At 39.9% G+C, this 17145-nt stretch overlaps 2 protein-coding genes across 2 annotated transcripts in view; one reads left to right on the top strand and one right to left on the bottom strand.

The window, feature by feature from the left end:
- LOC146399831 (uncharacterized) overlaps positions 1-17145 on the bottom strand; it is a 250265-nt gene that overhangs the window by 13385 nt on the left and 219735 nt on the right. Inside the window, exons 7-9 of the mRNA XM_084975876.1 lie at positions 7668-7733; positions 7160-7215; positions 6385-6443 (exon numbers count right to left, since the gene is read on the bottom strand). Of these exons, the coding sequence (XP_084832002.1) occupies positions 6385-6443; positions 7160-7215; positions 7668-7733 (181 nt within the window). The remainder of the gene's footprint in view (positions 1-6384; positions 6444-7159; positions 7216-7667; positions 7734-17145) is intronic.
- Positions 1228-13860, top strand: MMP8 (matrix metallopeptidase 8). Its single transcript, XM_003129816.7, has 10 exons — positions 1228-1422; positions 3700-3944; positions 4622-4770; positions 4858-4983; positions 7357-7518; positions 8809-8926; positions 10238-10371; positions 10939-11092; positions 12150-12253; positions 12411-13860. The coding sequence occupies exons 1-10, from the start codon at positions 1312-1314 to the stop codon at positions 12512-12514; spliced, it is 1407 nt and encodes a 468-aa protein (XP_003129864.2). The 5' UTR covers positions 1228-1311; the 3' UTR covers positions 12515-13860.

The raw sequence follows: 17145 nt of genomic DNA, 5'->3' as shown, positions 1-17145 counted from the left end.
GCTGACCAAAAATTGCAGGCAAATTTTCAGTTGCACAGAGGGTTGGTGTCTCTAACCCTCCCCTTTGTTAAGGGTCACTTGTACATATAATGAATATATACAAAGACTGTGTATGGTAACAAGCTATATGCACGTAGAGTCAGAATAAATAGGACCAGATGACATGATTTGGAAAGCTGGCCCAAGAGCCTGTGACCAATACAGCCACTATGCAGCCACATTTTCTAAAAATCCTCTCTGGGTCTTTTCCCCTGGAGTATATAAGACACTCCAGGCTCCCTCTCTCTTGTCATCTTCACCATGCATGCAAGCCATGGTCTCCCAGTTGTTCCCAGTCTGGAGCTACTGCTAGGTAGCTACTGCTGGGCCAGCTGGACACTAGAATGGGAAACTAGAGAACAGGGTCTGATGGCCTAGCTGCAAGCTCAGCCTCTAAACATACCCCTTGGTATTGGGTTCTGGCTCCTCGACAAGGTGAGCCTGGGACTTGTCCAAGCTGTCTCACTTCTCCAGATTTTATTTCATCTGCAAAATGAAAGCACAGCATCTATCTCCCAAGGCCCTGTGAAGAGGGCCTGCGGTACTATACATACAACATGTACACCTGGGACATAATAAATATCCAGCCAATGATGATGATCGTCGTCATCCTCAGTACTGCTCTCTTCGTCTTTCCCATGGAAAATCCAGGTTGCGGATTGGGGATTTTCTAATACATTGATGCCAAAACCACTTTGTCCAGAAGCTGTTCCAGGGCATCCATGACTAAACCTGGCTCCATCACAAGGTACACAAGCTCATACTCTCCTCACCCACAAGGTGGGGGCAAGTGGAGGGATTCTCCAATTGGGCTCCTTCCTCCCAAGATACCTACCACTGATCAAACATCATTCTACAGCATAAATTAATACAGCCTCAGCATCTGACATATCCAGAAAATGTAAACCCATAGATAACTGCTCTTCATTAACTTCAGGATTAGTTCCCTTTTCCTTTTCTTTGACCAGACAATTTTGCAAAAGTAAATATCTAAAACCCCCAAAAGCAGAGTAGCAGATTGTACTTTTTTCCTGCTGAAAGGCTGCCCTATTGGGGGGGGGGGGGTACTTGATCGCATTATAACATTGCAAAACAGTCAGAGTGTAATTAACCTGTGTTGCTTCACATTCCTGATGTGGCAATTGTTTAAGACATGGCTTTATAAGGGACCAAATGAAAGCAGTGAGTGACACATGATGCTGTGAATTTCAGGGTACCCACCAGGGGAAGGGCAGAAGGAAGGCCGGGAGAGGTAGTTTTGGAGACAAGGCCATGTTCAGTCTGAAGATTCTCCTACTTCTGCTCTTACTCCATGAGCAGCTATCCAAAGGCTTTCCAGTACCTTCAGAATCTCCAGAAGAGAAAAATGCAAAAATTGCTCAGGTAAATTAACTATCAGTTAGGTGGGTGGTTGATTTGCTTGCTGGCGATGGAAAATTGTTTGGGTTGTTTTCTCTTTTTAGTTAAAACAGCCTGAAAGAATGCTGTGAATGATTGGTTTGAGGTTGAACCCTCGGAAAATACTGCTGCCAAGCTTCTCCAGCCAGGGAAATCTTTTAGAAGGAATGGTTTTAATTATAAAACAAAATGGTTTGCTTTCTCACTTACCTAAGATTTTCCCTTCCAGTATATCTGTAACCCAATTACTGCATGACTAGTGCTTTTTATACGGACTTGTTTTTGCAGCCAAAAATCTCAGGTATCCAGGAGAGCATGAGGATGGGAAACTATAAGGAACTAGAAATCAGCTCATAGTGTAATCATAATACCAGACTATAGGGCTGTTTATAAACTTTTACAAGCACTAGAAAAGCAAAAGGAAGGGCTTTTTTTCCATTATTTCACAGTATGAAAGGCCAAATTTTTAAGAAACACAAGGGAATACTATCAGAAATTTGCCATGCAGAATTTTCCTAACATTACAGTTTTAGAAAAGCATTTTTTCTTGTTGAGTATTCTTTGCTTTTACTTTCTTTTAAAAACAATGTTTCTTACAATGGTAATAGTAACTCATTGGCTAATACCTAGAAATGATTGTTTACTCTGCAATGTGCCCTGCTCAGCATTTCACAAACATTGTCTCATTTTATACTATGATGACCCTGTAAGGGTGGATTATTATTTCCAGTTTAGAAACAAAAGTGAATTTTATTAGCAGGTGCAGTCTATTAGACATAGAATGTATAAACAAGAAGGTTGTACTTTATAGCACAGGGAACTATATTCAATACCTTGTGATAAACAATAATGGAAAAGAATATGAAAAAGAACACATATGTATATACCTACATATCTATCTATATATAGATATATGTATACCTGAATCACTTTGCTGTACAGCAGAAATAAACACAACATTGGGAATTACCATCGGACTCAGTGGTTAGTGAACCTGACTAGTATCCATGAGGATGCAGGTTTGATCCCTGGCCTTGCTCTTGTGTTAAGGATCTGGTGCTGCCATGGGCTGTGGCGTAGGTCGCAGACGTGGCTCAGATCCTGCGTGGCTGTGGCTGTAGTGTAGGCCATCAGCTACAGCTCCAATTTGACCCCTAGCCTAGGAACCTCCATATGGCACGGGTGCTGCCCTAAAAAGACAAAAGAAAAAAAAAAAAAAAGAAAAGGAAAGAAGAAATAAACACATTGTAAATCAACTGTACATCAATTTAAATTTTTTAATTTTATTACAGTATAGTTGATTTACAATGTTTCTCCAGTTTCTCTTGTACAGCAAAGTGACCCAATCACACACAGTCCATCCTGCTGCATAGTAGGACCCCATTGCCCATCCATTCCAAATTTTAAAAAAATTTAAATGAATCTTAAATCATCTAAGTGATGTGCCCAATAACACACAATCTGTAGCAGAGCTAAGATTTGAACCCAGACTGCAAAGCCTATGTGAGCACAAAAGCACTTTGTCCTGTCACCTGCAAAGTGCCACTTAAGGTGCTTCAGGTGCAAGAAAGAAGTCTCGTGATTAACCTGTGAACACCCCTCAGTACCTTTACTTCTTAATGAGTGCTAGTTCCACGCAAAGAGTTACTGTGGTGGATAAATTCTAATGACAGTGATGCTGCTCTTGCCCAAAAATGTGTTTGGAGTTCTTCTTTTGAAATTGCCAATTCGACAATTTCATTTGGGAAGCAACATGGTGAATTGGGACCTAATTATCATCTTGGTTAGGTTCCTTATTTCTCTGTATCCCCACTTCTTAATATGGATGATTAAACCTCCTGTACCATAGTGAAAAGAGGATTGAAAAAGAGAGTCTACATTTAGGTAACTAACACCTCAAGAAGTCAATAAATGGTGGTGCTGTTTTGTTTTTTGTTTTTAATAAAAATAAGAATGCAGTATCAGGAGTGTATATTACCATTTTGCTTGAGGTCTTGGACCTTATCCTTTTGATGTACCATTTTTTATTCATAAACATTAATTGTAGCACTGAACAGGGAGATTGGTTGTTTTTTTTTTTTTTTTTTTTTTCTCCAGTAGGCACTGTTCTCTCAAAATCAACCAACAAATGCGTGTTTTTGTGTCTGTAGCTATGGGGTTATTAGTCCTGGTTTGACTTCTGCAGTGACTTAGGAATGCAAAATGCCCAGAACTAAAGGTAAAATTCACAGCAAATTTCCTCATGTGTCTGTCTTTTTCCAGGATTACCTGGAAAAGTTCTACCAATTACCAACGTACAGATCTAAGTATGAAAGGAGGAAAAGCGCTAGTGAGATTGTTGAGACGCTTAAAGAAATGCAACGATTCTTTGGACTGAACGAGACAGGGAAGCTAAATAATGAAACCCTGGAGATGATGAGAAAGCCTCGCTGTGGAGTGCCCGATAGCGGCGATTTTATGTTAACCCCAGGAAACCCCAAGTGGAAACAAACCACCCTCACCTACAGGTGATATTTCTAGAGTTTCAGAATTCATTCATTCGGCCAGTGTTCACTGAGCTCTTGTGATTTGCCAGGCACTGTTCTAGGGTTTGGACAACTAGTGACATACAAATAAATAAATATCCTTGCTCTCAGGAAGTTTAGATTCTAGTGAATGAGAATGAAAGGGTAAAGATCTGTGGGTTGGGTTCTTTTCAGTCCAAAGCCTGCCATTTTTGTCTTCTTCTCTAACAATCTAAAGAGGACTATGGCAAAGTCAGGCTGGCTCTTTAAGAACTCACTTAAGGACCCAAAAAAGGTTTAATCATTGCTGGAGAGAATTTAGCCCCACCATCCATGCTTCTTGATGATGATCATGATAATAACGGTACTCATTACTTGTTAAATATTACTGTTTACCAAGTAGTGAACTAAATGCTTGACATATATTTAATTTTAACAATCCTATGAGAAGGGTACTATTTTATTATCATCATTTTATGAATAAAGAAACTGCATTTAAAGACGTGTCATAACTGCCAGAACCCATATCCATCCCCAAGCTTGAGTCCTGCAGGCCTTCCTCCCTCCCTCTTCCATGGCATCACATCACATACACAACAAACCCCAAACTGGAGCACTAGAGCAATTCAACCTACCGATGGGCTGCTGTTCTGAACAATAATGAACTTGTCATTTTGAAGGATTATTAAATATACCCAACAATTGCCAAAGACTGATGTGGAAAGCATTATTGCAAAAGCCCTTCAACTCTGGAGTCAAGCATCACCCCTGAAATTCATCAGCACCTCAGAGGAAGAAGCAGATATCAAGATTGCTTTTGTCCAAAGAGGTAGGCTGAATGCAGTCTTGCTCAATTTTGTTTTCTCTGGCTAAACCGAGACTTGGCAAATATCTAATACAAATTGTTTTATTTCAGATCATGGTGACAATTCTCCATTTGATGGACCCAATGGAATCCTTGCTCATGCCTTTCAGCCAGGCCCAGGTATTGGAGGAGATGTTCATTTTGATGCAGAAGAAACATGGACCAAAACCTCCAAAAGTAAGTTAATTGAGGTTATGTCCACATGTAGCTTCTAAATGAACTTTTCCACATTAGAATTCCCCCCCCACACACACACGTTATTATAACGTTTCAAACTCACACAAACTGACCATTTAAAATTCTTCCTATATCAAGATATGAGGTCAATTTAGGTTTAGAAAAAAAAAATCCTAAACTCTAACCTCATTCCCTAAGGCAAGAATAAACAATAAACCATGGCTAAGTCCTTCCTGGCCCTACTTGTATAAATAAAGTTTCACTGGTACAGGGGCACATACTCTATTGCTTACGCATCCTCATGGCTGCTTTCATACCACAATAGCAGAGCTGAGCAGTTGCCACAGAGACCATATGCCTGACAAAATCTAGAATATTTACTATCAGGACCTTTATAGAAAAAGTTGGTTTACCACTGCTTTAGGGCATATCTTTATCTTAATATTGTGAAATTTAATGATGTTTGAAAAAGGTCCCATTTTGGAGAATTCAGAAATAACTGGGTTTATCTTGAAAACTGTCCTATTTATGACAGAGCAACCGTCCAGTTATTCTTGTTCATCTAGTTATTTCGTCTTCATGGAGCTCTTTTTCAGTGATATGCTCCCACACAGCAAACTGCCCCTTTCAGAAGACTCAGAGTAAGAAGGGTTGGACCACCCAAAAGGAAGAATTGAGTATAAGGAGGTATACTTATATAGAGAGGCGTATCCAGAACACATGGTACTTTACAAGGCCCAGGGTAATAAGAGGCCACAGATCTCCACCTGGCCTGTTCAGCTTTGATCTCTGCTCCCTCTAATTTTCTACAACACTGCAGCATGATTTGTCTTTGGAGAGCCCAGTGTTTACATTTTATAGGCCAAATATGTCCAAATACTTTCACCTGACATTGAAAGCTCTTGGGGATTTTCCAACCGTGTCTTTCTGACGGTGCCGCATTGCACACTCACTGTTCCTAGATATCATACCACGTGCTTTCCAACTTCCCCACACATTGTTTTGCTCACATTGTTTCCTATTCCTGAAAGGCCCTTCCCCACATTCTAAGCCCCGCCTTTCAAAATCTCTCTCTATCCAGACTACAAATGCCACTCCCATTTTGTTGTTCAGCTGGAAATAAGGCCATCCTCTCAGAATCCCAACAGCCTTTGTTTCTCCTTCTTTAACTGCTGTCCTCATTATTCTGTGCATTCAAGGTTTGCACATATCTCCCCTTCTAGTCTATGCATCATGACAAATCCCCCAGAGCCCCTTGCCTAGAATTCCAGACACTCAAAGACGTTTCTTAAAGCATTCATGAATCGAGAAAGCAAATCTTGGAGCATGGAAAGAATATTACTAAGCTAATTACTGTCAGGAGTCAAACATTTGATAAGAGCATAGGACTTGCCATCCTACCTGGTTCAATGCCAGCTCTACTGCTTTTTGTTGCAAATCTGTGGGCTTCAGTTCCTTCACTGTAAAAATATTTCCAACAATACCTTATTAAAATGTTTTTGATTAAATATTATCACAATTCCTAGCATATAAGAAAGTGCTCTGCAATTATAAACATTTTTTTAAGTGGGCATGTAAGAAAACAGTGTCTGTGAGATAACACACAGACTAGCTGGAGTGAGGGAGTCACATAAGAAAGCCAGTCCTCAAATGTCTGCAGGAGCCAAATAGAGCAGTCTTGGACTTGGCGAAGGAGCTCAGGCTTTATTTGACAGGAAGCATAATCCTCGGAAGTTTTTATACTCCCAGTTGTGAAGGGCACTATGCTCATGGAAGTTAAAAGATAAGGGCAGGGAGCAATAAGAGGCTACATCTGTCTCCTTCTGGTGGAGAATTCCTGAAGCTTGGAGAACTCAGAATCAAGGGAGAGCTGGTACTAGGCTCTGGGTGATCAGGGAGCCACAGTGAGTCAGCTCTGCATCCAAGGTACTCTTGCTGCCTGGCAGGCTTCTTTTCTAACGGCCTCTTCACTGGGACTCTACTCATGGGGTTGTGGGTCTGGGAGGTTGGAGAGGGGCAGGTGTGGGTACACAGGAGGAGAGGGCTTCTGAAAGTCCTGAGGCCTGTGATAGCTCTACCATCATTTCTGTAAGCTTCAGGTCCATACCCATGAAATACAGGAATTAGAATAAAGGCGGCCTTTCTTGGTTCTAAGATTTGATGAGTTCATACTCACCTAATATCAACCTGTAACTCCCACCTTATTCCTTCCAATCTCCAGTTCTTAAGTACCTAAGGAGACAAAGAAAAGGGCAGGCATGGAAAGAGCTATTTCTCCAGGTAGTTTTGGCTCAGAAGCTGCATTCCTTGAGATCCTATTTCTACCACCCTTCAACCCACTTGGAGCTATTCACCACACATCTTTCATTTCAGATTACAACTTGTTTCTTGTTGCTGCCCATGAATTTGGCCATTCCTTGGGGCTGTCTCACTCCACTGACCCTGGTGCCTTGATGTATCCCAACTATGCTTTCAGTGAACCCAGCACGTACTCGCTCCCACAAGATGACATCAATGGCATCCAGGCCATTTATGGTAAGGTCATCTGAAGAGCAGCAGCACACCGTTAGACCCGGACTTGGCAAGGATGTTCATTGCAGTCTTGTCTTTGGTGATGGAAGTTGGAGGGCACCTAGGAATCTATTGGGAGGAGAATCTACAGGTCAAATGTGGTTGATACACACCATAATGTGCTCCACTGGGAAGCGCCAAATCAGATGTACATATGGCATAACATAGATGAATCTTTCCTGGAATAGAAGTAGAATGACACATATTACACAGTGTATAAATTACACAATCCATGAATCTACACAAATTAAAAATGCATAGAGACAAAGCAAGGCATTTTCAAGAAACATGCAAACAAATATGTATATACTGAACATATCAAGATTGTTGTCTGCAGGGCAAAAAGGGGAGTGGGAATGGAGCATGCAGAGGAAGAAATATTTTTTAAAGGAGTGACTGATACTTTTCAGGGGGGATATAGTGGCTTTGGCTCTGTTTAAGTGATGCCTGGATAAGACCATTGCATCTCTCCTTCCTCTTGCCCTCCTGCTCCCTAGTGGCTGTGAGTAGGAACCAGAAACCAGGGAAGAGTTTGCAGCTCTCTTAAAAAAATAAAATAATGTCCAATGAAAGAGAGTGGAGTAGAATTGAGTAAAACATTCTCCCTCTCTGGGGGAGGGCAGTACAAAACCAAGCATGCCAGGGTCCCACAACAACAAATTTTTTCAAGACAACAGAATTTTCAGAGCCACAGTCTAACTGCCTTACTCTCCAATTCCTTTGCCCCTGAAAATACCTCCTTTCCTGGCTCGCCCATGCTTTAACTGTTAGCAGCCCTTTATTCTACAAAGGGAAAACACACTAAAAGTCAAATATGTATAGATAAAAAATATTGTTAAAATTTGACTTAGATTTATACTGTGAGACAAAAAAAACTGATAACAGCTTTTTCTGAAGGTGAATTTTACTGAGAAAGGAGGAAGTAGATACTAAGTGACTAAAAATGCAGAAAGAAGAACTAAGAAAGGAAGCAGCATGGGATTCTGATTTTAAACTGAGGTAGGGAAGGAGGAAGAATTCAAATTTCTTTACTTCACAACTTAACCAGGAGCTGTTGCTAAAGCCACCATTACTTATTTTTAATTTAAAAAAAAAAATCTTTTAAGAGGGCTTAATGTGTGATTACTTTAATGCCCTGTAGGATGGTCTGGTAGCATTTCTTTTCATGTGAAGACCCTTCATCAACCTGAGAAGTAACTGAAGGACACTAAAAGTCACACTGAACTTATGCTTATAAAACGACTTTATTTTCAGGACCTTCAAGCAACCCTGTCCAACCTACTGGACCAACCACACCCAGAGCCTGTGACCCCAGACTGACGTTTGATGCCATTGCCACACTCCGTGGAGAAATAATTTTCTTCAAAGACAAGTATAAGAATGAACTATTCCGGAGTCCCCATTGTGGCACAGCAGGAACGAATCTGACTAGTAAAGATGAGGTTGCCAGTTCGATCCCTCGCCTCGCTCAGTGGGTTAAGGATCTGGCATTGCGGTGAGCTGTGGTGCAGGTCACAGACACGGCTCAAATCCTGTGTTGCTGTGGCGGTGGTGTAGACCTGCAGCTGTAGCTCCAATTCAGCCCGTAGCCTGAGAACCCTGGGTACCTCCATACGCCGCGGGTGCAGCCCTAAGAAACAAACAAACAAAAAAAAAAAAAAAAAAAGGAGAGAGAGAGAAAGTGAACTATTCCTTCTTTTGACTTCTTTTCTTCTACTGGCATAACTTAAAATGGGATTCTAATTCAGTCACATATTACACATTATTTGAATTCTATGTCTATGCATCTCTTTGATATTGATAGTGCTTTCTGAGTTATGCAAAACCTCCAGGAAAAGAAAAGAAACAAAACTAAATATTTGTAAACATTCAGATGTTTGTGATGATGTGAGCTGTTGGGAACTCTATAGATGGGTTTACCCAATACCAAAATAGCTATTCAATTCCATACCTATTCAGTCAAGTAAATGGAAAGTATTCCTTTAACAAGCTACAAGGAAAATCACCCCGATGATTGAATTTTTTAATTTTCCATTGGCTATTTCGTGGGTACGTCATCACAGACTGAGTGTACTTATCTTGCTTTTGCAGGAATAGTCTAAATATTCTTATATTGTAACATTTCTAACAATAATAATGAAAGAGACTAACAAAAAAACACTTGTCGATAGGCGGGCAGCATAAAATGTAATCAAATAAGGTCACTCCAGTCACTAACTCTGAAAACTGTAAAGTGCTCACCAGATGGACAACATCACCAGAAAGTGCTGGTCATATGCTGGTCACTGCGCTGGAAGCCTTGTGTCCATTGTATTGTCATATCCTCCTTACAATCGTTGCTTGTTTTTCTTTTGGGGGGCTGCACCAATGACATAGGGAAGTTTCCAGGCTCTGGATCGAATTGGAGCTGCAGCTGCAGGCCTACACCAGAGCCACAGCAACGCCAAATCCAAGTCACATCTGCGACCTATGCCATAGCTCACGGCAATGCCAGATCCTTAACCCACTGAGCATCACCAAGGATTGACCTTGCATCCTCGTGGATACTAGTCAGATTCCTAATCTGCTGAGCCACAACAGGAACGCCCCTCCCAGCAATCTTACAGGGCCAATATCTGCCCAATATTCACAGAAGCTGTCAACTGAGACTGTGGTGTGTGGTTTTCTCCCTGTGTTCCATTAGGTACTTCTGGAGAAGGCACCCTCAACTACGCAGAGTCGAACTCAATTTTATTTCTCTGTTCTGGCCGTCCCTGCGAAATGGCATACAGGCTGCCTATGAGGATTCTGACAAGGACCTGGTTTTCGTATTCAAAGGTTACTGCCTAAGGTTTTTGTCTTATTTTAGTTCCTCCTGATGGGAAGGGAAGGCCTTCTTTGTGGTTCCTTCCAGGTTCAAGGAGGTGAGTCAATGAGAGAGTTACACTGACTGGACCTTTGCAAGAGACCTGGGTTCGGTCCCATCTCTGGCACTAATTGCTGTGTGAACTTGAGCAGGTTGTACCCGCCTCAGGCCTCAGTTTTCTCGTCTACAAAATGAGAAAACGTTACTAGACCATCTTTCATGTTCTTCCACCCTCATCCCAGATAAAATTTTCTAAGATTCCCAAAGCTGTAACTTAATTTTTGTATAGAAGTTATTTAAGAGATGACATCCAACTGTGGGGCCCTGAGTGTCAGGCTAAGAAGTGGGAGATATTTTACAGGTGCTGGGGAACCACTAGGGCTATTACAGCCCAATGAACTTAACCTTACTACCTGTATCTTTTAAAGATTATTTTTCCACCCTTCACGTCTACAATGATTTTATGCAGACCAAGAAGTCATGTATATTTTGTAGGAATGGAAAAACCATATCTAACATATAACCTGAATCACTGGCAGGCAACAAGTACTGGGCTCTGAGCGGCTATGACATTCAGCAAGGTTATCCCAAGAGTATATCAAACTATGGCTTCCCGAGCAGTGTCCAAGCAATTGATGCAGCAGTTTCCTACAGGGGAAAAACATATTTCTTTGTAAACAACCAATTCTGGAGGTAAGGTAAATTGTCTTTTCAATTAGACATGAAAATCTATGTTCCTGTCTACAAACTATCAATGATCAGGCATCTGAAGTTTTAAAATACCTAGATGGTGGAGTTTCCTCTGTGGCACAATGGGATCAGCAGTGTATTGGAAGTGCCGAGAGGCAGGTTAGATACCCAGTTAAGGTTCTGGAAGTTCTTGGATCTGATCCCTGGCCCAGGAACTCCAAAAAATTCAAAAAATAAAATAAAATAAAACTGCCTTAAAAATAAATAAAAATCAAATACCTAGTGGTCTTCGAAAGGCATTCTTTTTTTCTTTTTAGGGCCACACCTGTGGCATATGGAAGTTCCCTAGCTAGGGGCGGAACTCTAGCTGCATCTGTGACCTACACCACAACTTGAGGCAACACCAGATACTTAACCCACTGAGCAAGGCCAGGGGTCAAACCTGCATCCTCACAGACACAGGGGTCAAACCCACTAAGCCACAAGGGGAACTCCAGGCATTCTTTTTATAAGATGATTGATGTTGGCTTTTGAAAAGTTCGGTTTTATAAAGATGCCTGCACAATGGTATTGAGGATTCTATATCATAAAACAGAAAACTTTAATAAAGCACTAAAGTGGGGTGTAAAGAAAGATAGGCTCACTCTCATATATTCTAATGAGTTAAATTTTAAGAGTTAAGTTATACCACACTCCAGCAAATGTTATCCAGACAGCCTCTGGAACTTAGTGCCCAAGATCAACTTATTATTTACATTTATTCACAGAGAGAGACAATGTACCAATTAAGTAAAAGCCTTAGAAAAATATAAGCTATTTTTTTAAATAACTGCACAAGCGATCAGAAGTCTGTTGTAGTGTTAGGGATACCCATATATTTTGTAAATAGGTATGTACACTTAGGTAGAGAAGTTAGCCATTCTTAGTCCCAGTAAATAGGACACTGTGGAAAACAAATGAGAAAATACATGTACATGCATTTTGTAAGGTGAATGCAATTTAAGTAAAACCACTATACACTGTATTGGTCTTTAACCAAGGATAATTTTTTTCTCATCAGATATGATGACCAAAGACAATCCATGGACCCAGGTTATCCCAAAAGCACAGCAAGTACTTTTCAAGGAATAGAAAGTAAAATAGATGCAGTTTTCCAGCAACATCGTAAGTAGGAAAAAACCAACTAGTAAATTTGTTTAAATGTTTCAAATAGCTTATTTGCATTTGAAAGTTATACTGGGGCAGAGTGGGGTCATTTAAATTGAAAACATCCAAGATCTTCAAAAAGCTAATTTAATATATTATATCTTTTTTTTTATAGACTTCTTCCTTTTCTTCAGTGGACCAATATATTATGCATTTGATCTGAATGCTCGCAGAGTTACTAGAATTGATAGAAGCAATAGATGGCTTAACTGTAGATAAAGTGAAAACAAAATCAAATGTGTTTGTATCGATTTTCTGAATATGGAAGGGAAGTCTAATTTGCATATCTATTATAGTGTGTCCTATTTATACTTTTCTCAATAATAAGTAATGTTGTTTGCTATCACTGTGTTATTGGACCTACCCTCAGTGAAAATACATTTGGCATATTCCACTGCTTGCAGTGTTTGATTTTGCTCTCACATGCTCCATCTCAGGTGAGTGAATCCATCACCAGAAGGAGGAGATTAAGCCTTCTTTTTCACCCCGGTATTCATTAATTCATTACTTGCTTCTGACTTCTAAAATGACCATTTATTTTTAAGTCTTAAATGTATCTGCTACATGTAATTTAGCCCTGGATTTCAGTTAGAAGTAAGCATTATGAACAACATTAACAGTACCCCTTGCCTTTACTGAAAATGTGGTAATATTTTCTACTCTTGGAAAGAAATAATGTTGATACGTGTTGTGGGTTGAATTGCGTCCCTCAGAAAAGGTATGTTGAAGTCTTAACCCCAGGTATCAATGAATGTACCTTAACTGGAACTGGCAAATTTGTAGATGTAATTAATATGAGGTTATACTGGGTTTGGATGGGGCAAGAACTGGTGCCCGTATAAGAAGAGGAAAGACACAGACGCACAGCTGAGAAGGCCGTGTGAAGACAGAGACAGAGGTTGGAATAATGGATCTATGTGCCAAGGATTGCCAGCAGCCCCAGAAGCTAGGAAGAGGCAAGGAAGCGTCCTCTCTAGAACCTTCAGACAGAAGAGCGTGACCCTCTCGACACCTTGATTTTGAATTTGTAGCTTCCAGACTGTGACAAAAAATTTTTATTGTTTTAAGCTACCAAGTTTGTGATACTTTGTGACAGCAGCTCTAGGATGCTATATAGTACCTCTGTACTTAAGAAAATGAACAGAAAATTCTGAATGACAGAATTTACACCCTGGTAAAGATTACTGGCACTTTCCCAGAGGTACAGCCAAAAGTAGGGGTACCACTGCCTCTCCTCCATGGCTTCTGGAATCCAAGCAGATGGGCTACCTAGATCTGCTCTTATTTCTTTTTTCCCTGGGATCCTCACAAGGACACACTCTACAGATAACTGGGGTTTGTCACACAAATGGAACAGTGCTGGGCACAGAAGTCAATACATCTCATTTAAACTGAATTAAACTGAGCTTAGATGAATAAATTGCTAATGGTTCTTTTCTATTAAGAACTTTAAGACTTGTAGGATCGTAATGACTAATCCAAACGTTAAAATCACTGTAATGTCACGTTTGCAGTTGTTAGAATGTAATGCAGCTTATTACACAATAAATGTGTGAAATGTAAAATACATTTGTCAGTAGCACATCCTTTTTTTCCTTTTCTGCTAAAGCTTTTATTTATTTATTTTCTCTTTTTACAGCTGCACTTGTGGCATATGGAAGTTCCCAGGCCAAACTGGAACTGCAGGGGTCAAACTGGAACTGCAGCTGTCAGCCTATGCCACAGTCATGGCAACACTGGATCCAAGCCAAAAGTGCAACCTACACTGGAGCTTGGGGCAATGACAGATCCTTAGCCCTCTGAGCAAGGCCAGGGATTGAACCTGCATCCTCATGAACACTAGGTTGGTTTCTTAACCTGCTGAGCCACAATGGGAATTCCTGCTTTTCTGTTAAAGTTTTAAATCCCACAGATAATTACTTTACTATAATTTCTGGTTCAAAATTTATCTATTAAGTGAATTCAGAATAAATATTTTAAATGATTGACTTGAGATCTACTATAATTTCTTAAGATACTATCGCATAGTTCATTTGTTATTTGGAATAACAAATTTCAATATATTTGCAGTCATTTTCTCTTTACCAGAAATATTATAACATTGATATTAAACTTTTAGACACTGTTTCAGTTTCATGACGCATTTTATCTTCAATGTCCTCAAAAATTCCCTCAATATATTAACTTATTTTACAAGAGAAGAAAATAGAAACTAGTATATACTATAATTTCATGCATTCATTAATTTATTCAACAATTAATCACCTGCATATTCGGTGCTGTTCTGAAAGTAAGCAATTCATTGTGTTAATGTCAAAGGACAAATGGACCTCAGAATCGAATATTTCACTTTTAAGAGTCAAATTATGGTCTATGGCATTTTCTAAAATTTCTTGTATATCAGTTTTATAGGCATGCAGATGGAAGGTTCATCTCAGAACACCTGCTAGATGAGCCAGTTAGTTAGGATAGATCCTTGGCCCAAATCTCAACAATAAATTTTCAAGATAAGGACTGAGGTTCACATTATTTCTTTAACCATATTTCACTGGTCATAGGAAGTGAAGAGCAATATGGAGTATAGTAAAGTATTTTTTTAAAATTAATCCTTTTTTTAGATTGTCTTCCTAATATTCTGACTTGGTTTTGGTTTTTGTTTTTGTTTTTGTTTTTTTTTTTTTTTTGGATGTTACATTGAAGTTTTATATGAGTACAAGAGAATCTAAGCTTAAAACTTAAAGAATGAGATTACTTTCAGCTTAGGTTGAGTTTCTTCAAAAGCAAAGGCTAAGACAAGAGCTCGATGTACTTACTTTATTTGGGACATAGTCCCAGGTACCAAGAGTAGAGTTAGCAAGCAGAGTGAAACAGAGAAGGTGGGCAAGCCACTTCAAGTATGTGTTTTTGAGCTTTCTGCTATGGGCAGCTGGGGCTTCTGAGAAGCTTACAGAACCTGCTGAGAGCCTTACAGAACACCTGTCATTTGTTCAAATCCCCAGTGGAGGAGAGGCTGGACTGTTTATCCTTCAGTTCCCTCCCCCACAGGGTACCTGTAAGGCATTGACCTTTCAGGTTCCATGACAGCTCAACACCCTGGGCAGAAAGCAGAAAGACACCCAGTGTGTGCTTAAGGTGGACTTGGTCTGAGCAAAATAAGTTACACAAACTGGTCCATTGCCTGCAACTAAAATCAGATGTGTGCTGAGGGGATTATGACTCAAGGCACCAGAGGCATCGCCTACACCTTTGTTTTGGGGAGATTAAAATGATGGGAAATTGGAGGTGTCTCCTCTGGAGAAACTTACCCAAGAAAAGAGATCTACAGATACTGACACCATAGAAATCCCAATGTGCCAGAGTCTGCTAGTTACCTATGCTAACATGATTCTCCCCTTCCTTTGCGGCAGTAAGACCCCTATTTCATTTAAGGTAGCAATGCATACATCTAAAAGACTACATTCTGTAGCTCACTTACTTACAGCTAGATATGGCTATATGTTTAATTACTTACCCAAAAGTGTAAGCAGAATATTGTATAGGCTTTTGGGAAGAGACTGGGAATTTACCTTTTTGGCCTTCCTCCTTCCTGCCGCCTATAATTCAGATACAATTGCAGGAGTTTGAGATGCCACCTGGACAAGGACGCATTGACACTAAGGAAGTATGCACAGCAAGGTGTCTATTGCCTACATCCCTGGTGATGTAGAGTTCTCATACAAGCCCTGGACTTCTCCTATGTGAGTTTTTCTATTACATCCAACCAAATCTCATTACAGCAAATACATCACATGAAATGTCTGGTCATGGACTGACAAACTCTGCCAGTGCACACACAGCTTCCAGACATCTTTTCTGTCTCTCAGTCTGAAACAGACTGCAGAGCACAAAGCCTCCAAACATTTTTTAAAAGTTTCTAATGTCAAAAAGAGACACCAAAAAAGAAACTTTGAAGAAATAGAGACAACACAGGGCAGAAAAGAATGTCAAAATAAACAAACAAAAAAAAATACTTAATATTCTTTTTTTTTTTTTTTTTTTTTGTCTTTTTGCCTTTTCTAGGCCCCTCCCGCGCATATGGAGGTTCCCAGGCTAGGGGTCTAATCAGAGCTGTAGCTACTGGCCTACACCAGAGCCACAGCAACATGGGATCTGAGCCTTGTCTGCAACCTACACCACAGCTCACGGCAGCACCAGATCCTTAACCCACGGAGCAAGGCCAGGGATCAAACCTGCAACCTCATGGTTCCTAGTCAGATTCGTTAACCCCTGAGCCATGATGGGAACTCCAATATTCTTTTAAAATAATACATATTTCACATTTAAAAAGCATTAACAAAAACGTTAAAAAAAGGATATTCAGAGAACTAGAAAGAGCTCTGGTAAGTTAAAAATATAACAAGAAATAAACTCAGTAGGTGAGCTAGAAAATAAAGTTGATAGAAAATAGTAAAGAATACATCAGAAACAGAGATTCAGTCTGAGTTCCAATGGTTACCTATTCCACAAAGAGAAAGAGGAAACTAGGTGGAAAGAAATTATCAAAGAAATAGTATAGGAAAGTTTCCTTGAATTCAAGTATTCAAAATGAAACCCAGCAATGTTCATGCAAAAAGACTCCCTCAAGAGACATCATTATAAAGTTCCAGAATATTTGGGTAAAGATACTCCCAAAATATTTCAGACAAGGAAAGAAAAATGTCAGTAATCAGCATAAAAGATTTCTCAACACTCGATTCTAGAAAACAGTGGAACAGTAACTTCAAAATGCTAAGGGAGATTTATTTTGGCCCGAAATTCCATATCCAGACACACTCTCAGTCAAATGTAAGAATGGAATAAAGAGCATTCTA

This window comes from Sus scrofa, chromosome 9 (genome assembly GCF_054392235.1).
Source record: "Sus scrofa isolate SSC_HxYL_T2T_F1_AM1 chromosome 9, Sscrofa_HxYL_maternal_Yorkshire_Landrace_v2.0, whole genome shotgun sequence".
Lineage (NCBI taxonomy): Eukaryota > Metazoa > Chordata > Mammalia > Artiodactyla > Suidae > Sus > Sus scrofa.
Note: the sequence above shows the minus strand (reverse complement) of the source record. Positions and strands in the feature narration are given on the sequence as shown.